Source organism: Thunnus albacares, chromosome 15 (assembly GCF_914725855.1).
Source record: "Thunnus albacares chromosome 15, fThuAlb1.1, whole genome shotgun sequence".
NCBI lineage: Eukaryota > Metazoa > Chordata > Actinopteri > Scombriformes > Scombridae > Thunnus > Thunnus albacares.
Window position 1 is genome coordinate 22,649,805 of NC_058120.1, and position 22,163 is coordinate 22,671,967.

At 38.2% G+C, this 22,163-nt stretch overlaps 3 protein-coding genes across 4 annotated transcripts in view; 2 read left to right on the forward strand and 1 right to left on the reverse strand.

Moving 5' to 3' along the window:
* The first annotated feature begins 1,449 nt into the window (after positions 1–1,449).
* Positions 1,450–11,571, forward strand: pygl (phosphorylase, glycogen, liver). The gene is made up of 20 exons (XM_044374288.1): positions 1,450–1,784; positions 2,376–2,477; positions 2,614–2,692; positions 3,164–3,267; positions 4,029–4,160; positions 4,284–4,395; positions 4,676–4,758; positions 5,108–5,245; positions 5,878–5,970; positions 6,332–6,478; positions 6,750–6,913; positions 7,464–7,578; positions 7,759–7,860; positions 8,326–8,473; positions 9,227–9,285; positions 9,409–9,550; positions 9,729–9,936; positions 10,102–10,236; positions 10,387–10,453; positions 10,781–11,571. The coding sequence occupies exons 1-20, from the start codon at positions 1,542–1,544 to the stop codon at positions 10,967–10,969; spliced, it is 2,562 nt and encodes an 853-aa protein (XP_044230223.1). The 5' UTR covers positions 1,450–1,541; the 3' UTR covers positions 10,970–11,571.
* Positions 11,071–20,420, reverse strand: LOC122997945 (lysophosphatidylserine lipase ABHD12-like). The gene is made up of 13 exons (XM_044374353.1): positions 20,206–20,420; positions 17,758–17,973; positions 16,498–16,600; positions 16,163–16,282; positions 15,944–15,974; positions 15,809–15,854; positions 13,802–13,931; positions 13,672–13,709; positions 13,326–13,405; positions 12,607–12,689; positions 12,317–12,395; positions 12,072–12,205; positions 11,071–11,780 (listed from the first exon to the last, which is right to left on the reverse strand). Exons 2-13 carry the CDS (start codon positions 17,858–17,860, stop codon positions 11,753–11,755), a joined length of 975 nt encoding a protein of 324 aa, XP_044230288.1. The 5' UTR covers positions 17,861–17,973; positions 20,206–20,420; the 3' UTR covers positions 11,071–11,752.
* The window catches only part of nin (ninein (GSK3B interacting protein)), a 28,647-nt gene continuing 25,915 nt past the window's right edge, over positions 19,432–22,163 (forward strand). Inside the window, exon 1 of one of the 2 annotated variants that reach the window (XM_044374254.1) lies at positions 19,432–19,904. The gene's annotated coding sequence lies outside the window, so the exon portion shown is untranslated. Of the gene's footprint in view, positions 19,905–20,069; positions 20,323–22,163 lie in introns of those variants that run through there. The other variant, XM_044374253.1, reaches the window with a different exon arrangement.

Consider the following 22,163-nt stretch of genomic DNA (forward strand, 5'->3'; position numbering starts at 1 on the left):
TGTTTCGATGCCTGGAATATATATCTGTCTGTCTGTCCGTCTCATATTTTATTGTTTTTACAACATTTAATCAAAGTAGATTTAATCAGTGTCACAAAAAAACCCTTTTGTGACACTGATCATCACAAAAAACAGATCTCTACAAAGTGATTTAAATGAATTACAAATAAAAAATGCATGTTTGCATAATATAATATTTACCCTATCTCCAAATGTAGTATTTAGTAGATTTAAAGTGTCTTTTTGGACACTGAGTCAGTATTTAGGAGATACTTATTGAGTTTGTGTGGACAGGTCTCTATCAAATTTACACATCTGGACAATTTTTACCCATTATTCTTTGCAAAACTGCTCCAGCTGTCAGGTTACATGAGGATCTTAAGTCTTTTTCAAGTCACAAATTCTCGATTAGATTGCAGTCTCGGGACTTTAACATTGCTTTATGCTTTCCTTCATTGTCTTCCAGCTCGCAGGTTTCATGCAGGATTTCTCTGTTGTATTCATTTCTTCCTCCATCCTCACAGTCCTTTCAGGATTTACTGCACAGGAGCTTCCTCACAGCATGACGCTGCCTGGCAGTGCTGTGCCTCATGGTGGGGGTGGCATAATCATTATGATGATGTGAAGTGTGACATGGGGTTTAGTCTAATGGCAAAAAATCTCAGTTTTGGTCTCATCAGATCAAAGAAGCTATATCTAACACAGCTGACATCAGGGTCTCCCACAAGACAAAGAGTTACTTTGTCTGTGCTGCTCTCTCATAAAGCTGCAACAGGTGAAGCACCCGACGACTCTGAAGGTTTACAACCTTCAGAGTCGTCAGAGGTCTCATTTGCCTCCATCACTTGTCTTCTTCTTGCACTCACTCAGATTTCAATGACAGCCTGCTTCAGGCAGATTTACATCTGTGTCATGCTCTTTCTATTTCTTAAAGATTTAAGATTTATCTGACTTGGATATTTTCTTTTCCTGACTTGTTCTTTACACTCTTCATTTGTCCTCTTAATGTAGATCAAAAGTCAGACCCTTAAGATACAAGTTTATTTATACTACAAATAACTGAAACCCATGACTACACACATGACTACACCATGTTAAACAGGCATTTGGCTGCAGCAGTGAATATTTTAGGTGTGTCCTAAAACAGGAGGTAAATACTTGTGCAAACTTGTGCAAAATGCATTTTGTAGTAATAAAAAAGTTAAACTTTTCAGTAGAGGACAAACAACTATGTGGAAAAAGAAATATACTTTCAGAAGAACATGTATCTCTTAAAAAGTAAACACTAGATAAAATATGAACATAAATCAAACAGAGTGTCTCCGCCTAGAAACTTGGTTCAACCCTTCCTATTTGTTGTCTCTGTTCACCTTTTCCTGGTGCAGCTCTGAAGCTCCGCTCAGCTGAGGCAGGAAACACCCTCCCCCTGAACTCACCAATGAAAAGCAGCAAAGGAGGAGACTGCTGCATGAAAAACTGCCACCATTTTACCTTTTCACTTCACTTCCAACCAGGACAGCAACAGTTACTCAGCACAAACCATGGCAACACCGCTCACCGACCACGAGAAGCGCAAGCAGATCAGCATCAGGGGGATTGTGGGAGTGGAGAATGTTGCAGAGCTGAAGAAAGGCTTCAATCGTCACCTGCATTTCACTCTGGTGAAAGACAGAAACATTGCCACACCCAGGGATTATTACTTTGCCCTGGCCCACACTGTGAGAGATCACCTGGTGGGGAGATGGATAAGAACACAGCAGTTTTACTATGAAGCAGATCCAAAGGTAAAGATCAGAAGTTTTAGTAAACTGCTTTGCATACTGTGAAAATACATCCTCATTTAACTCGATGACACTCTTTTAAAATATGTTTTAGATGTTTGAAATGCAGTTTCCCGGAAAATCTGAAGCACTCACTGTCAAATAAGTATGTTAAATACATGCTCTAATTGGTATCAGTTTGAGGCAAAAACTGACCAAAATATCTATATTTTATATATAAATGACACTTCACAGAGCAACACATCAGCATTTTCTTCCTGCAAGTATATACATATATAGAATATATTAAAGTATATTTTGCAAAGCATATTCTGTGACATGTTTTTTAACGTTTCAATGGGAAATAGGTTGTGTGCAATGTTTTCACATTGCATCAAACTTTCCAGCAGTATTTGTAATGGTATCATGTTTACAGAGCTATTTCCTGCAGGAAAATGTTTGCTTATGCCAACTTCATTCACATACTGTTTAAAACTAAATCATAAATATTTGCCTGTATTTAATCTTAGATCTTACCAGTTATAGTAACTGGATTAAAAAGAGGAACTTTGTGCACACATGCAGACGGTTTGTTTCTGCTTTTTCTTTGTGCAGAGGGTGTATTATCTATCTCTGGAGTTCTACATGGGCCGGACGCTCCAAAACACAATGATCAATCTTGGGCTGCAGAACGCCTGCGATGAAGCAATCTATCAGGTCAGACAGCAGTTACAGGAAATGCAGGCTACAACAAAGACATGTTGAGCACACACATAATATTGTATTTAATAACATTTTGCTTCCTCATAAAAATGAGAACAGTAGGCTCTTATGTTCCTCCTCTCTGCTGTAGCTCGGCCTGGATATGGAGGAGCTGGAGGAGATGGAGGAGGATGCAGGTCTGGGGAACGGAGGTCTGGGCAGACTGGCAGGTAAAAGGCTGCAGATGTTTGAACCTGTGCAGATATTAAACAGTGTGGCAGACACAGAGATGTCATACCAACACTCCTCCTAAATAACCCAGGGTTAGAGGATAAAAGACTACAGTACATACTTCTTTTAAACAAACACAAAATGAGCCAAAGGTCTTTCATGAAACCCAGAAACCCAAATACATAAATTAACAGCTATTTCTGCATGCAAACTCTTTATCTCCAGCACAACAATACTCCATTATAATTTCTAGTCTAGTCTTGGCAGTTGTCCATCAAATGCCAGTCTGCCTGATGAACATTTGAAGCAACTTGCACCCACAGAAATGTTGCAAGAGACAGACAAATGAACAAATGAACACTGAACTTCCCCAACAGCACCACAAACAGTCATTCCATTTCTCAATTCAGCACTATGGAGTTTGTATTTTTGATTTTATGTTTAATTTTTAAAGTATTTTCTGCACACAGCATGCTTCTTGGATTCAATGGCCACCTTGGGTCTCGCAGCATACGGTTATGGCATTCGATATGAATATGGAATCTTTAACCAGAAGATAAGAGACGGCTGGCAGGTAAAAACTGTACACAATTCAGTTCATCAAAAGACTATTAGCTGCACATTAACTGACCCTATTATCTAAATATAAATATTTTTATTGCAGTCAAAATATTGTGAGCTGGAGGTCACACCACAGATTCATCTCTGGAGATCTCTAGAGTTCATAGTTTATCTTTTCTTATCTAACAGGATTCTCTTTTCTGAACATGTTCATACTGTCAGGAGTTGAGGAGGCCAAAGTAGAAGTGAAGTAGGTCACAATACATCATAAGCTAATCATTAATACCAGATGAGTTTGTGGTTTATCTCCCTTTAGTGCCACTGCAGTGGTGCAAGTTCCGTGTAAAAGATGGTGGTTGGTTTGAGATGAAAAAAAAAACAACATACATTGCGTATTTTGTGATAAGAGATCCTCACACTGAAGGCTTTTGCCCTCTTGAATTCAGCTGGTTATTTGCAGGTCAAACCCTCAGTGTAAACATGCACTTCTGAACAGTGAACTAGATTTAGACTCAGTGTTTTTTCACTGGGGTGAATGAGCCCTGCATGTTTAATCCCTGCTGCTGGTGGACAGTAAATATAGTGAAAATATGTATATTTTATTCAGAACTTCACACAGAATTTTATCAAAGGATCATGAACAGGACTGTGCTTGATATATCAGTGAGATTAATTAATTAAGTGAGAGTAATCATATCTGAAAAGCATGTCAGAAGTCAGGCAGGGTCTCAGCATGCAACATCATGTTAACACGATTTCATCTTTACCCTGCAGGTGGAGGAGGCAGATGATTGGCTGCGGCATGGAAACCCCTGGGAGAAAGCGCGTCCTGAGTACATGTTGCCGGTTCACTTCTACGGTCGAGTAGAGGAGACGAGCGAAGGCTCCAAATGGGTGGACACTCAGGTACTGATATTGAATTATTGATTAGGTCTAACATAGATAAGATAACAGGCTTCTGTAAACATATAGATCCTGTTGAGAAATGTAACATTTCTATGTGTCTTTCTCTCACTGTTTCCTGTGCAGGTGGTTCTGGCGATGCCCTATGACACGCCCATCCCTGGATACATGAACAACACTGTAAACACCATGAGGTTGTGGTCCGCTCGTGCCCCCAATGACTTTAACCTGAGAGACTGTGAGTGCTAAAGCCATTTTTGAGTTTTTGGGGGTTTCTGCATTTCCTTTTAGCTTTCAACAGAAAAAAAGTTTGCAAGACAGAAGGAAACTGCCGCAACACTGGCACCTTGCAACAAGATATCTGTGTTGCAAAGTAACTCAAATGAAGCAGTTTGTTCCTCTCCTGCAGAGTTTAGTTTTTCTTTGTTTGATATACATGCACCTATTAACAGATATTATATGTGCAGAAGCAATCACTGCTGTCTTAATGAAACTGAAATGTATTTTACTCTCTTTAGTTAATGTTGGAGATTACATCCAGGCCGTTCTGGACAGAAATCTGGCAGAGAACATCTCCCGTGTCCTCTATCCCAACGACAATGTACGTTATCTTTGAAACAATCACTTTCTTCAGTAAACACTTGAAAGCTTTTAAAATCTACTGTATTTTCCTGCTGTTGCTGGACTTCTATCCTTTATTAAGCCAGGTAAAAGTCTCATTGAGATTATAATCTCTTTTTCAAAACACACATTATCCAGTTAAGATACAATAAGAGTATACAAATTATTCAGTCAATGTCCAATGAACGAGTAGACAAAAACATTTAGTTTTTAGTTAAAGTTAAGATGCAGAAACAGAAATACATGATACACATACATACATTCCTACTAAATCAAGGTCTTAACTAACTAAGGTTGCTCTTTCCTCTCTACACGTTTCTATGATGTAGTTCTTTGAGGGAAAAGAACTTCGTCTGAAGCAGGAATACTTTGTCGTGGCCGCCACACTCCAAGACATCATCCGCCGCTTCAAGACCACGAAGAAGGGCGGTCCTGGTCGCACGTCCTTTGAAACCTTCCCAGATAAAGTAAGTGTCAGAATCAGCTGCTTTAGAGGTGAAGACCAGTGTCTCATTTCCTCAATCACATGGCAGCTGCAACAAGATCTTTACAGCTTTTTACTCTTTGTACACAAATCTGTGGCATAGCCTCCAAACTCAGCTTGTTCCTGTGATTTAAAGGTGGCCTGTATTGCACAACAATAACATTAAAGTTATGTAAAACAGAGCAGAGATTCAACAGAAACATCTACTTAAGTGGTGCATTACTATGAAGAATACTGTGATCTTTGTATTCCTTTTATTGGTCTGAAAACAAAATGCATTACAGCAACAGCAGACATGTTTCATAATGCCAAATGAGAAACCCTGCAGACATAATATTGTGATTTTGTGCAAAGGCACGGCAAATGTAATGTAATGAGTGTCTTTAATTCTAAGATATTTCAGGTATTAAACACCTGCGGCCCCTTTATTTTCCCTGTCTGGCAGTGTTTCACAGATGGTTCTTCAATAATACTGAGAGTAGGATGAAAGTAAACTAAGTCAAATTGCAACAGCACCAACACCTCATGCAACAGATTTTTTTAGAGCCTGCAGTTATATAGCAACAGCTAGAGGAGGTAACAGTGGTAGAGCTTACAGGTTGTCATGTTTTCCAGGTTGCCATCCAGCTGAATGACACTCACCCGGCCATGGCCATCCCCGAGCTGATGAGAGTCTTTGTGGACATTGAGAAACTCGACTGGGACACGGTGGGTGAGAGTCAGATTTGGTGGACTGCAGGGTGAATGTTTTCAATCATTTAGCTTATTGAGAGTGACTTATAATCAGTGCAACAGACTTAAATATGGAAATAATGAACAAATACAGGAAATGAAAGCCACACAGCCAAGATGACAAATGAAATACTAATTCCTGTAATTATGTGCAATAAGAAGTGTTAGGTCAGGTTGCAAAATGAAATACAGGCAGACAATAGAGTGGAGGAAAGAAGGGCAGTCATCAAGAAAGTAGAAAATAGAAACTTACAGGTTGCACTGTTGGTTTGTCATTAACTACAAACCTCAGTTGTGATGTTGAATGAGAGAAAAAAAACTCCTCTCTCCTCTGCAGGCCTGGGATCTCACCAAGCGCACCTTTGCCTACACCAACCACACGGTCCTCCCCGAGGCTCTGGAGCGCTGGCCTGTGGAGCTGCTGGAGAATCTCCTGCCCAGACACCTTCAGATCATCTACCAGATCAACCAGAGCCACCTCAACGTATGTATATTAGTTGATGTAGTCCTAAAGGAATTCTTGTAGAATACTGAAATGTTTATTATGAAAATGAAAAACTCAGGAAGGAAAGAGATTAATTCTGAAACCACTGAAAGAAATGTGACATTTTTAGAAACCCACTATCACACAGCTGTCAGTCTCCATCTTTATTCCTCCAACAAGAGAGAGAAGCTAATGTCTCATATTTCCTGAACACATCTGTGACACACTGTATGAATTTGACACCATGTCTGTGTCTGTTCTGTTACTGCAGAGGATTGCAGAACTCTATCCAGACGACGTAGACAAACTGAGGAAAATGTCTCTGATTGAAGAGGACGGATGCAAGAGGGTGAACATGGCGCACCTGTGCATTGTGGGATCTCACGCTGTAAACGGTGTTGCTAAGATACACTCCGACATCATCAAGACTGAAGTGTAAGCTTAAAAGTGTAGCTTAAAAACATGCAGCTGTGCACAAAAAAGTAAAAAGTAGCTTTTAAATTTCATACAATAAATGACCACCAGTGACAAACTGTATCTGCAGAAACTAACAAAGGTTACAAGTGGAAGCTCAGCAGCTCAGATGAGCAGACAACTAACTAGACGGTTGCTAAACACCACATGAGTATGGCCTCATAAATTACCACAGTATTGAATCATCAAGTCTGTTAACTGTAAAGAAGATGTGTCACTCGATTTCACTTGAAAGCTTCGACACTTTTCCACGAAATAAGTGGCAACTGTGACCTGCTGGTGGAGAAATTCAGACACTCACTTAGTCTCAAATATCCTCAGATGACCATGCAATCCATCTAATAGATCTAATTGATCAACCAATCGATTTATGGTTAAGAGGATAAAACAAACATGCTGGTGTGCTCTTTTAACTACTGTTTGATACTACTTGATACACACACTTCCATTGTTTTGTCTCTGATAAACCAAATTTAGTCATTCTTTAACATTTCCCATATTTCTTCAACAGTTTCCGTAACTTCAGTGATCTTGAACCAGAGAAGTTTCAGAACAAGACCAACGGCATCACTCCCAGACGCTGGCTGCTGCTCTGCAACCCCGGACTGGCTGAGCTCATAGCTGAGGTCTGTTTGAGCTGCCATGGAAATAAATAAACAATAAATAAATCAATCAATAAATAAATGCTGCCAAAATACAGTGCAGTGGTTAAGACCTCTGACTCCCCAGCTGTAGTAATTTATGAGTGAATCTTGGCAGAGTTTTCCACATCTTGTGTTACAGTTAGATTTAATGCCCGTTTTTAGGTGATCGGGGAGGATTATGTGAACGACCTCAGCCAGCTACAGAAGCTGAATGACTTTGTTGACCACGCCGCCTTCATCCGTGATGTCTCTAAAGTGAAACAGGTTGGAGTTTAGAGTTTTAACAGAAATTACATAAACAGTTATAAGCAAATTGATAATGCATTTGTATTCTGCACAGCCAGTCATTAAGAAAGTGTGAAAAAAGTGTAGATTTAGAGGCTTTATCTGATATAAAACGTGTTCACATGGCATTTTGTTTCCTGTTTTGCCCTGTTGCACCATGAATACATGAACATAAACATGAATTGTTCTAATGTGGGCAGTGGTAGTACTTCTCTCTGCACATATAACATCTTTCAGTCAGTTGTCTGTCATTTCTACACATCATAGCAGGAAAAGACATTAAAATCTAATTAATTTGTGCATTGCCACATAGCATTTTGCCGCATTAAAACAAACACGTCCTGACAGGCTGCACCTGTGAATCAGCAACTTCACCTCAGTGAGTAACAACTCTGTTGCCAAGTCACGCATTTCTGATTTTTTTTTTGTTTTTTTTTCTCACAGGATAACAAGGTGAAATTTGCCCAATACCTGGAGAAAGAGTACAGGGTGAAAATAAACCCATCGTCCATGTTCGACGTCCATGTGAAGAGAATCCACGAGTACAAGCGTCAGCTCCTGAACTGCCTGCACATCATCACCATGTATAACCGTACGTGAATGGCTCACTGCTCATTACTGAGTGACAGATGGTTTCACAGGCCGTCACAGGGCTGCGACTGTGAGTGAGAAGTTAAATGATATCATCGGACAGGCGGAAGATTCCCCACCCGACAGGTTCTCCGAGCAAGTTAAAACAAACACTAAGAATGACATGAATCTGACATTCAAACCAACAGTGGGGATTTTCCATGCAGGCTGAGATAAACAGCGCGGCAATTTTAATCACTCAGAATTTATTATCACTTCGAGAAAATGCTCATTTTCCCTGCATCGAAATCTTTTTCCTTTCTTGGAATGTGATTAAATTTTACTATACTTTTACTCAAGTATCATACCAAGTACAGTTTTTAGCTACATTATACTTCTACTCCTCTACATTAAAGAGGGAAATACTTGAAAAAATAACTTTCACTTCTCTACATTTATCTGACAGCTATAGTAACTTTGCAGATTAAGATTTCCATTGAAACATTATCATTTCATGAAATATGATAAATTGTCACACATTAAACTACCCAACAGTTTATAAATAAGTTCAAATTAGTTCCACCTCGACCAGCTACAACACTAAAATGCTGCTCACATGTTAATGCATCCAAATTAGTAATCTGATAATACAGTAAAATATGTACCATATATATTATAACATTTTGCACAACTATTACTTGCAGAGACGTGAGAAAGGATGTGTTCATATTTCTTCATTATAATAATGAGTTTGTGTTCTGTATTGTGTCTCTAGGCATCAGGAAGAATCCGACTGCACCTTTTGTACCTCGAACAGTGATCATCGGGGGCAAGGTACCAGCTCAGCCTCAGCCAAAGCTGACATGACAAATAATGCAGATAAAGAGCCAATAAACAGGCCAGGAAGAGTGTTAATAGTTTGTTTTAAAGCGAGTCATCCATTGTCGCCCTCTGCAGGCTGCTCCCGGGTATCACATGGCGAAGATGATCATCAAGCTGATCACTGCAGTAGGTGATGTGGTGAATAATGACCCTGTGGTGGGAAACAAGCTGAAAGTCATCTTCCTGGAGAACTACAGGGTCTCTCTAGCAGAGAAAGGTACCATCCAGACAACTTACTTTAACACCTACACATGGTCTTGACCTTTTCATAACACAAGAGCATGTGCAAAATTCTGATTTCAAGGGTTTAACTCCAAAACATTAAGGATAATCCACCAAAAATCACAGCTTAACACGTTTCCCTCTTTAATTTTAATCTAATTTTTCTTCCTCAGTGATACCTGCCACAGATTTGTCAGAGCAGATCTCCACTGCCGGTACTGAAGCTTCAGGAACAGGCAACATGAAGTTCATGCTGAACGGAGCGCTCACCATCGGCACCATGGATGGAGCCAACGTGGAGATGGCCGAGGAGGCCGGAGAGGAGAACCTCTTCATCTTTGGCATGCGAGTGGAGGACGTGGCTGAAATGGACAAAAAGGGGTAAAGGAGACTTCTTTTGCATGATCTGGGTACACTGCCAAACTGAATTGCCCTTTCGGGATAAATAAAGTTGTCTGAGTCTGTCTGAGTTTTTACTTTAGATTTGATTTTATCTTGTTTGGATCTTTTTTATTCTGTTATTAACTTTTGCTCATACTTTGTCAGATATGATGCCATGTCGTACTACCAGAAGATACCAGAGCTGAAACATGTGATGGACCAGATCACAAGTGGATATTTCAGCCCTAAAAATCCAGAACAGTTCAAGGACCTTACAAACATGCTCTTCAGACATGACCGGTGAGCAACACACAGATCAATAATGTATCCCATCTTCAAAAGCATTTCTTTTCCCCTCTTTGTATGAGTTTCACTGCTCACTTTTTGGATTTTTTGTTGAGCTCAAGTTGTCAGGCGTATTTATGTTTCCCCCCCTTTGTCTCTCTTCAGTTTCAAAGTATTTGCAGACTTTGAAGACTACTTGAAATGTCAAGAGAAAGTCAGCAAACTCTATCAGGTAACAATCATCTTACAAATATTTCTCAGGATTTTCAACAGAGGGTATACTGTCTTTTTTTTTCTCTTCTTGTATGTTCTTTTCTATTATAAAAAAAAAAAGTGTATCTATTTGGTGTTTAGAAAATTTATAAAAGGTAGTATAAAAAGAGAGAGGAAAAAAAGAAAAATAACAGGCATAAAATGGGCAAGCAGGAAAAATAAACTATTAGGATATAGAATAGATTGGTAGAATATGATTAGTAGTAATTATCAAAAAGATACAAGCAGGATTACAACAGTATGTACTTTATAAAAACTACAAAAATGTTTTATTTTTCTCTAAAAGAATCCCAAGGAGTGGACGAAGATGGTGATCAGGAACATCGCCGCGACAGGAAAGTTCTCCAGTGACAGAACCATCACAGAGTACGCCACAGAGGTGTGGGGGGTCGAGCCGACCGACCTGAAGATCCCTCCTCCGAGTGAGCCCAGAGAAGCCATCGAGGAAACCGCCAGAGCTCTGAAGAAAATGTGAGGTTGTTTGACAACTGAAAGGCTGCTTTTAATGTTTACAGTATAGTTTCTGTTCGCCTGCGCTCTTCAAGTAACACATCACTGAACTTTTTCAAGAAGATCTGCACACGTCTTCGTTTTTCTTTTTATTGTCAAAGCACTTGCATTGATATATGTCTGTTACAGTCCTTTAGCACCAACACATACAGTAAACAAAGAGTTATTGTGGAGAGACAGAGATAGATAGAGAGAGAGAGAGGTCAAGTACTTCCTTATGAGCAAACTATTTCCTCATATTGAACATTCCTGGGGTACAGGATGGATGGGAGTTTCTGCATTTCAGGAATTCAGTAGGACGTCAGGCACAGAGCAGGTGACTAAAGTGAATTTTTAATTACATTCCTGTGAGTATGCTCTATGTACTGTGTGACAATGCCTCTCCATACTCCAGGCAGATATAAACAAATGCTAACATGCTATTTGCAGATCTTACTTGACCCCATTCTTGTCACATTGTGTCTCTCAGTATCTTTCTTGTCATAGGAAAAAAATATGAACACTTTTCATTCCTGATCTAAAGTATTTCTTCCCAGTTTTGAAATAAAATATTAATATATAATGACATGAAGTGCTTTTGTTTCAGTTTTGAGAAAGATAAACAAGTACTGTCGGACAAAAATAAATCATGATATCAGAATTTATTGGACATTATCTTGCAAAATGTGCTTTATAGATGCCAACAATTGGAGATGAGAGCTGGAGCCAATGCAAAACTGCCACACTGCCAAGTTCTGTTGAATTACTTCTACTGTTTCAGGGTTTGCAGAAATCTCCTGCAACAAGAAGCAGATGGAATATTAAATGTATTAAAGTTTCCTGAGGGAAATGTGGTTTTACGCACAAAGTCTGCAAGAACAACACAGTAAGCTTAATGAAAAACACAATAATGACTGCAAAAACATGCACTGTACAGACAAGCTTTGGTGGATTAAACTATCCATTTCAGTAAACAAAAATTATACATTTAAACTTTCACCTGGACTAACTAGAACAAGTTTTTTTTTTTTTTTTTTTTATGCACATTGCATTGTAAAAATACATGTCAGTTTTCAATTTAAACTTACCCAACCACAACTGGCAGATTGGGATCTAAGTAGATGTCGTTGTGGGAGAATCCAAGATGTGCACCGTAGGAGATCATTTCGACTTTAACATCTTTCTTATGTTCCTTCTGAGCCTCAAGTGATATCTGGTGCAGCTGAAGACAAAAAAAAAAGTGCAAAGTAATTGAGCAAAAAGGCAGCAACATCCACTGTAAAAGGACATTTTTTAAACACTCAAAGGAGGGATACATGAAGCTCTACTGTACCTTCAGACCCATGTGATAAGGAACAATATTGTCATCCTCTGCATGCAGTATAAGAACTGGACTGGTCAAGGTCTTTAAACTGCAGAGATGTTGGGTAGAAAATATTTTTACAGTCAGAGACAGATATAAAAAATTTGAACAATGCCAAATAATGCCCGGTAAGCTGAATACAATTTATTTAGCACTCATATTTATCACATTTTTAGCACAACTAAAAACTAATAAACCAACAGCTAGAACAAAGGATTGGTTTGTAACAGGAGAGGCACTTTTTTTAAAGTCGTTCTTACTTTTTATCGTTAGCAAATACTATGTTGTTCATTTCCAAAATGTTCCAAACCAAGCTCTCAAATCCCGGAAGGAACATGTACATCTGGAAGAAAACAGGGAACAGATTGTGAGGAAATATTTTTGTAATATCCTGTGTAATAACATGCACACTTGCGGAAAAGAAATGGCTGTTTGGTAAACATCAGTTTTCTGAGTGTATCCCAGTAGGAATGAAGATAATAAGACATTCATTCTGTTATATAGATTATTATGCTTAGATATAGGAGAATCATTCATTTTAAGATAGTGAATATATTAAAAGTATGAAGAGAGTGTTAGGTGAGTTGTGTCATCTGTATATATAAATTGTCATTATGGTAAATATAAGTACATTCATTTGAGGTTTCATTTATGAATTTTAACTTTGGGCCTCATTTAAAGCAGCTGAGCTAAAATAGGGGTGGTCAGTGGTTTTCAGATCAATATCATAGGCTATAAACATGATGTTGTGGGTTTAAATTCAGTCCACTTTGACTATTTTTGCACCTTATCCACTTTCCATCTCCAGTCTTTATTTTTAATTTTCTCACAAACATTTTACCATAAGAGTAAAAAGTTGTTCTTGTTTGCATGTGGCATTCTTTCAAAATGAGACAAACAGCTGTGTATTTGTGGACTGGTAAGGACCCTGAAGGCTGCAGACAGACATAAATGACAAAAAACGTGCAACAGGCCTCACCTTAGCAAGCGGATGGATGGCTACAACTTCTCCAATTCTTGTGTATGGAGCCTCAAGGATTAAAGCATCAACAGCAGACCCTGATATTAAAAACAGTATCCAAAAAAATACAAATTATAAAATAAACAATAAATATGGATGACCGGGGTATTCAATTCAAATTTAGAGGCTTGTAAAGTCAATATTCATTGACTACATGGCACACTATACTGTATTATAGAGTAATTTTAACATAAAATGCAGTTTATAGCTCATGATTTTCAGTTTGTGCTTTTTATCTATTGTAATCATTGTTTTTTGTCACCTGCTCATACCATGGCTGACCTTTAAAAAGACTGTAACCCACCTTGCTCTTGCATTTTCACTGCAGTATTGGTTGCCACTCTGCAAGAAAACAAAATGAGAGCAGGTTTTACTCATCTGATTTCTTTGCTGAGTTGCTTCTATTAGTTACACGTGTCTGAGGAGAAACTGACCCGGTGCCAAGCGAGTGTCCCCACAGACAGACGAGACTCCCACTGCTTTGCTTCTTTACCCAGTTGTACAGATAGAGGGCGTCAGTGGTCAGGCCGGTTTCACTCGGCTCCCCAGTGGAGTCTCCAAAACCTCATTAGAAGAAATATGAACCAACAAAATCAGGACACTACTACTACTTCTACTACTAAGTAAAGTAGTAATACCTCAATGTGAAAATACTCATCATTACTACAAGAAAAAGTCCTGCAATCCACTTTTAATTAAGTAAAGGTACAGAAGAATTATCAGCAAGAGTAAAAGTAAAAGTCCTCATTAGGCAGCAGAATGGATCCTCACGGGTGTTATATTATTACATACAGCTACTATATTATATTATTTGATTATTATTGATGCTTCAACATGTAAGCAGCATTTTGTTATTGTAGTAGATCCAGTTGAAGTTACTTTAAACTACTTTATATACACTGATGCAACATGGCATTGTATTTTAAAAACTTGTTTTATTTGAAAAAACTAAAACTATGGTGGTCAAACAAATGAAGTTCAGTAAAAAGAACAATATTACCCTCTGAAATTGAGTTGAGTAGAAGTATAAAGTAACGTACAAGTACCTCAAAGTGGTACTTAAGTGCAGCACTTAAGTAAAAGTACTTACACCACTGGACACATCATTATTAGCATTACATCAAGACAGCATATTGTCTGGACAATAAATTGATGATAAATATTCTGTTTTAGACCTGGATAAACTATCTGCTAGTTCAATTTCCACCTTTTAGATTACATTGTAAAATGACATTTGTAGTTTGCAGATACATATTGGTATATTTAACAGGAACATTAAGAAACATTGCTGTAAATGTGCAAGAGTTGGTCAAGAGGCTATTTTCCATCTGCAGTTCCTGCACAGATGTTACAAAATCACCCTAAAAAAAAACAACAATGTAAGATTTAAACTGACAACGTTATTGATATTATTTATGAGTGTGCAGGGCAATAATAAAAAGAGAAGAGAATATTAATGTTAGTAATAAATATACAGGACATTATACTACATTGTCAGGTACTTATTAAAACATAGAACCCAGAACGCATAATACAAGTGTCCCGGTCTGGCTCTCTCTATGTCCCTCCATCAGTCCACTAGATGCCCTCAGACTTTTTCCCTGTTTGTTGGACTGAGTGGGAGATGGACAGATAAGATTATATTAAAGGACCACTTGAGATACTGTTGCTCATTGCATTTAACTTTTGTCCAGAGGTTTCACTGTCTAGTTAGTAATTCATGTGCTCGATTGGAAGAGCTAACAGAACCGAAGCGAAATCTGAAATAATTTTGCCTTCACCTGGTTAAGAATGAGTTTGTTTCTTTTGAGAATGTGTTTCAGGCTGGTGTGTCAGAGCTGCCAGGTTTAATAACATTTGTTAATTCAAACTCCAAGTGGTGATGTATCAGTTTTTGGGTAATGGAACAGATCTATGTTTTGGACTTTAAAAATTTGCATGTCTCACATTGTCTTGCAGCCCACTTGGCTCTGTGGCACAGAGTCTTTTTTGTTTGCATTTGGCCTGCTGGCATTTGGGGCGTTCTTGAGCCTACTTGTGTTTTCTGGTTTTTTGGCCGTCTGTTTGCACTGTTTCCCTCCTGTGTTTCTCCCCAGCTCCTCCCCAGCCTGTTTTTCTCTCACACTTTCCCTACACACCTGCTCTGTATCAGTCTCGTCAGTCCTGCCCTGCTGCATGTGTCTTTGCCAGCCAATCAGCCCTTGTGTCTTTCCACCTGTTCCTCGTTGTTTCATTAGTTCAGTTTCTATTTAAGTCCTGGTTTTCAGTTCAGTCTTGTTGGATCCTTTGTTCTGTTCTGCTTTGCCTGCATTATCATGAATAAAGCGTTATTCTTCAGTTCCTGCATTTGGGTCTATCTCCTGCTACTCTTCTTGACAACAAGACATACAAAGCGATGAAATGGGGAATATTAATGTTTCTAGCAACAATAAGCACCTTACCTCTGTAGTCTAAAGACAAGACGTGATACCCTGCAGCACTTAAAATCTGCAACACACAAAAACGACAAATTCATGCAACTCTGAAACTGTTCATCAAAACTGAGAATCAACCGTACTTGAGGACATAAACCGTACCTTCACAAGTTCTACTCTGTGATTTATGGCCCTGGATAAATGACACAAGAGCAATGAATACAAACAAACAAGAGGCTTTCAGATTCATTTACTCTGACCCACAAACCCTCACATGTATTGTGCCTCTGGATGAACCAAGGGGCCCGAACAGTCATGTAATACCCACTAGACTCCATTAGGATCAATTCAAGGGTCTCTATACTGCCGCACTCATCCCACCTGGTCCCTAAGTTGCCATGGAGATATATAATAACAGGACGGCCGTCTCCCAGAGTCTCTTGGTACCACTCAGGGCTTCTCCCTGCGGACGCCTCCCATTGGCTGGCAGGGAGCGTATGCCTACGAGACACAAAGATGGTGAGAGCGAGAGAAGAGGAAGGGTGAACAGACACAAACAAACACGCTCATGTTGTAAGATATACAGTAGGTTTTTGAGTGCTTTCTTGTAGCTAAATGAGTAGATTGTGGTCCCATTCACTGTGGAGCCACCTGTACCAAACATGCAAGTACAGACACACTCAAATGGACACAACAGGAACCCACAGATGACCTACCACACACCCACTGAGACGCCCTCCTCAGTGTTGAGGTAGAAGTTGCACGTGTGGTTCAGTACGTCTTCAGGTCTGCCAAGATCCACCAACAATGGAAACCTCACTGAAGCCGCAACGGAAAAGAGTACACAAGGTCAGCATGATTTTTATATATTGTATTGTTTTTATCACATTGTATCACATCATATTAGGCTATACTGGTTTGTATTATCATTTCTTATCAAATTGTATCTTATTGAATTGCATCGTATCTTATTGAATTGTATCGTATCGTATTGAATTGTATCGTTTCATGTCGTATTGTATCATATCGTATCATATTGAATTGTATCGTATCGTAATAATATTGTATTGTATCATATTATATTATATCATATCGTATTGATTTACACATTGTGAAAGAATTGTAAGTTTTCTTTTGCGTGTGTGAAGATTTTTTTGTCTAAAGTATTGCATTACAATAAGATACAGTTAATGTATTTAATTATTCAATCATAAATTTAATCATGCTCTATAGGATTTTACAAATATTTTCCATATCGTGGCATGTATCAATATGGAAAAATTATATTATTAACATGAAATTAAATTAAACCATAAAATACAATCCTAGCATATTATATTGTATCAAATGTATCAAGGTGGGTAATTATACTATTCCTGACGGGTTGCTGTTGAATGACACATCGCTGCAGTCGGCGCTGTTCAGTTTTTGTCACTCCATGCTTTTGTTTTTAATGCAGCAGGAAGTGATTGAGCAAACTCAATTATTTTATCTCAAAGTCTCAAATATCATATATCTTGGAAATGTAAGCACCGATCTCATGACAACAGTATTTTTCCTGTATTTGAAATATATCAAATTGTGGTATCAGTGCATATTCTATCAAACTGTGAATCTTCGTGGGTTTATAGGGCTTTGCATGTTTAGTGGATCTTTACACCTCTACAGTAAATGCATATATTTTGCATAATGAGAATAGTGTACTGTATGATAATATCCAATAACATCACCAAACTAGTTCTGTTTCTACATACATAATGTATTTTACATGAGAATACTTTATCATAACATGTTATTTTACGTTTACATAGTAACCATAACACTGTCAATGACAAATTTGATCACCCAAGCATTATGTTGTTCTAGCAAACAGCTATTCATTGAATAGAAGCCAGAATAAATATAGCTAAACTGATCTAACTTGTAGTGACTGTACATTGAATAGAAGATGTGTATTTGAAAAATACACTACTTACACAAGTGAGCAAATATGGCATGGCCCAGTATCCACGGGAACAGGTATAAAATGACAGGCACTGAGACATACACAGTGATCAGGAATGACACAGCTCTCTTCATCCTTGCCACAGACGAAATTATTTCCCCTCAGCGGCAACAAAATCTGACCTCCTTGAGTCCCTTTTCCCTTGTTTCAGTCGTGAACTGAGGGAGTATCCAGCAGCGCTCTCCTCCTGACAACATGAGTATTGTGAAATACAGAGAAAAGAGGTCAACGTTCAACTGAGACTAATCATATGCTCTACTGCTATTGGTTCGAATTTGATACAGTGATTCAAACATGTACTGAAGGAGCAATTCTGTCAGCTATGTACACTATTTATCAAACTATAAGGCATGTCCAAGGACCTGAAAACCTTTTTTCCACAACAAAGGATACAAATCCATTACAAATGCAACTGCAAACAAATAAACCCTGTGATGTGTAGCCAAACAAACAGCAATAAATGTAGTAAAACCATACACAGGTACAAACACTTGGTGACACAAATGCACCTACCACCTGTATAACCACTAGCGACCCTGTAGTTTCCATTTGAAATGTAGTGGAGTACAAGTATAAAGAAGCACCTTTAAGTTGCACTTAATTACCGCACTTAAGTAAAATGTACTTAGTTACACTCCGCCAAAGGATTTCAGGGTTTTATAGTAGCACAGACCAACTAGTATCACTTTGTGTCCAGGATTATTTATGAGGGTAAATATGCAATTAGTGGACCAAGACGGGCACTGCAGTTGGAAGGTGAGAGCAAAGTTATGGCCTTTGTCCCAGTCTGATTCAAACACTGTAGAGTGTTTGGACTAAATAACCCACATTGTGTTGACAGAATACAGTGTATACACTCTACACACACACACACACACACAAATTCTGACATAGAAGACTACCAGTGGTAGGAAAAGTATTCGGATCCTTTACTTAAGTAAAAGTACCAATACAGCAATGTAAAAATACTCCATTACAAGTAAAAATCCTGCATGAAAATCCTGGTATTAGCAATAAAATGCAGTTAAAGTATTGCAGTAAGAGTAGAATTGGTCCCTCTGATTGATATATTATTATATATGACATCATGAGATTACTAATACTGAAGCATCAGTGTGTAAGCAGCATGTTACTGTTATAGCTGCCAGAGGTGGTGCTAGTTTGAACTACTTTATATACAGTTATCTAATTTAGTCCGGTGGTTCCCAACCTAGGGGTCAGGCCCCTCCAAAGGGTCACCAGATAAATCCAATGATCCAATATTTCACCAAAAATCAAAGATTAGAGAAAAAGTCCAAAAACTGAAAACACATTTGTGTATCAGAACTTTGTTTTTTCTTCTTTCCTCTCCCATTAATCATCTCACAACCCCCTCAGATTTATCAGGTGACCCTTTGGAGGGGCCGACGCCTAGGTTGGGAACCACAGGGACTAAACTAGCTAACTGTATATTAAGTAGTTCAAACTAGCTCCATTTCCAGCAGCTACAACAATAACATGCTGCTTACACACTGATGCTTCAGTGTTAGTAATCTAATGATGTCATATATAATAATATATCAGTCAGAGGGACTAAACCACTACTTCTACTGCAATACTTTAACTACATCAAGCTGATAATACTACTAATAATACTTTTTTCATGCATGACTTTTACTTGTAATGGAGTGTTTTTACATTGCTGTATTGGATCTGAATACTTCTTCCAACACTGGAGATAACTAGACAGCTAGCTAAAGAATGACAGCTATCTCAAGTGAAAGTTAGCTAGTAAAGCTAAACCTAAAATTACTTATTTTTCCCCTAGCTGTTTAATTTGATGAACCGATATGTCCAGCTTGTTATTCATAACTAAAAGAGAGAAATAAAGACAAGATGGAGAAAAAACAGCGAACGTTAAACTCCTGCTAAAGCTAGCTAGCATAACGTTAGCAGAGTAACAGCAACCAACTGCCATTTCAGCTTCTAAATCTAGTGGTATTTGTTTGATTTTGAGTAGTTAAGCTGCCTTTACATTACATAAAAACAAATATATTTTATCCTTGTGAACAATAACTGTATAATTACAATACATTTTATTTCTTAAACTAGTTCAAATGGACGAGAAAGCTGTAAGCTGTGAGTAGATATACTGCATTTTCTACTTTCATTCAGTAAACTGGTCGATAGCAGTGCTGGTTTGGTTCACAGGGGGCCAGACAGCAGCCACTCAGGCCCTCGCAGGCTCCCGGTCACCGCCCCTTCCTCCACCAGCAGCTTTTCAAAAACCGCTACAAGCCAGAGGAGGATGACACAGCCGTGGACACAAAGCAACTACCAAACCCCTTGAAAGCAACAAACTCTCCAATTGGGACCAAACTGTCTGCCTCGTCAAATTAAACCCCCCGTCACACCCGGTCTCTGAGGAAAGGATAATTACCTGCGAGGGAAGTTAACCCGAAGAGAAATGTTGTAAAAGTTTGTTTTATAGCCGCGTTTCAATCTCTAAATTTCAGTTGGAGACGGAGACAGCTGTCTTCCAAGTTCAGCGACTTTGGTGAGTGTTTTTAGCCCACAATATTAACGCTAAATCCGCTTCCTCTCTTCTATATTCACCGCTGGTTTTAGCATAAAATAGATAGGATGCAGTTAGCCAACAGTACTCCCGAGCAGCCGTTTCCTCCCAACATGCCTGCTGATAAATTAGCCCGGCGGTTAGCATAGCCCGTCACTTTCCTATCAATGTCCTCTTTTGACTGGTTGAACTAGTAAAAATGACTTTTCTGCTAGTTTTACTAGCCCCATAACTGACTTTTAAGTTTACTCTGGTGCAGTCATTAAATTAGTAGAGCAAACTGCGCTCAGGCATCACCAAGACAACTGTTGACAGTGTTTGCAATGAATGATTCTGCAAGGAGCTTATTGAGTAACTGGTTAAGTTAATGTGTCTGCAATGATACTGGGCATTTTTACTTCACTTTTCTTGTTAACTGGGTTCACAGCTGACTCAAAGTGTTTTGAATTTGTAACAAAGCCTTGAAAATAGTATATTTTGTGATTGAAATATACTAGTGTTTACATCCTTAAGAAAATCCTGCATGGATATGTGAAGCTGTAGCAGCTGGAGAATGATTTCAGTATTTTTTTTTTTTTTTTTTTTTTTGAAAATGATTGAGTGTCTTGTGAGACCCATTTTTTTTACCATGCACTTTTCTCTCCCTCTAATTTCATCCAACTGGATTTGTGAAAGTAGTTGAAATGTCATTGAAACTTTTGGCTTTGTGGTCAAATGATGGCATGCCATATATAAATATTACAGCTGCTTGGAGAAATGGTGATAAGAGTGAAGATCCTTGTAGATTTAATCTAAAGCTGCAATGATTAGTCGTTTAACAGAGAGAAGACTTATCGGCAACTATTTTGATAATTGAATAATCAGTTTTAAGTTATTTTTTTAAGGAAAAGTGCCACATGTGCTGGTTGCAGCTTCCCCAGTGTGAGGATTTGAAGCTTTTTTGTGGTAAACATGACAGTGAACTGATTATCTCTGGATTTTGGACTGTTGATCAGACAAAATAAGACATTTGAAGATGTCACATTGGGTCCCAAGAAATCATAACAGCATTTTTCACAAAACGATTGATAAAGAAAATAATCATCAGATTAAGTGATGATGAAAATAATCATTAGTTGCAGCGCTAATTTAATCAATTACTTTGTGTTATGCACTTTGCAAGGCATCTCCTGAGTTTATTAGTCTTTTTTTCTGCAGTACATTCATCATCAAATACAAATGAAGGCTCTAAAGCATTGTGGACCTAAGGAAAACTAAGTTGCAGAGCAGTATATGCATTTCATAAAAGGTCATATAAAACTGATGTTAGGCTAATGTTAGGTAAAAACCCCTTAAATATTCTCTATAACATTTTCTGATTATATTTTGTAAGCTTTTATAAAGTTCTCCTTTTCATACTTAGTTTTTTGGCTGCAATGAATAGTCGATAAATTGATTTTGTCGATCGACAGAAAATTAAATGCCAACTATTTATGATACAATTTGAATAATTGTTTTAAGTCATTTTTAAAGAAAAAATGTCCAGATTCTCTGATTCAAGCTTTTAAAATGTGAATATTTTTAGTCCTCTATGACAGTAAACTGAATCTCTTCAGGTTGTGGACTGTTGATCAGGGCAAAACAAGACATTTGAGGAAGTCAGCTTCAGCTTCGGGAAACAGTGATTGATATTTTTCACCATTTTTCGACATTTTATAGCCCAAACAAATAATCGATCAAATGAAAAAATCTTCTCCAGATTAATCTATAATGAAAATAATCATTAGTTGCAGCCTTAGTTAGTTTAGACAAACAACTTTTCACGTTGACATCTGTTAACGATG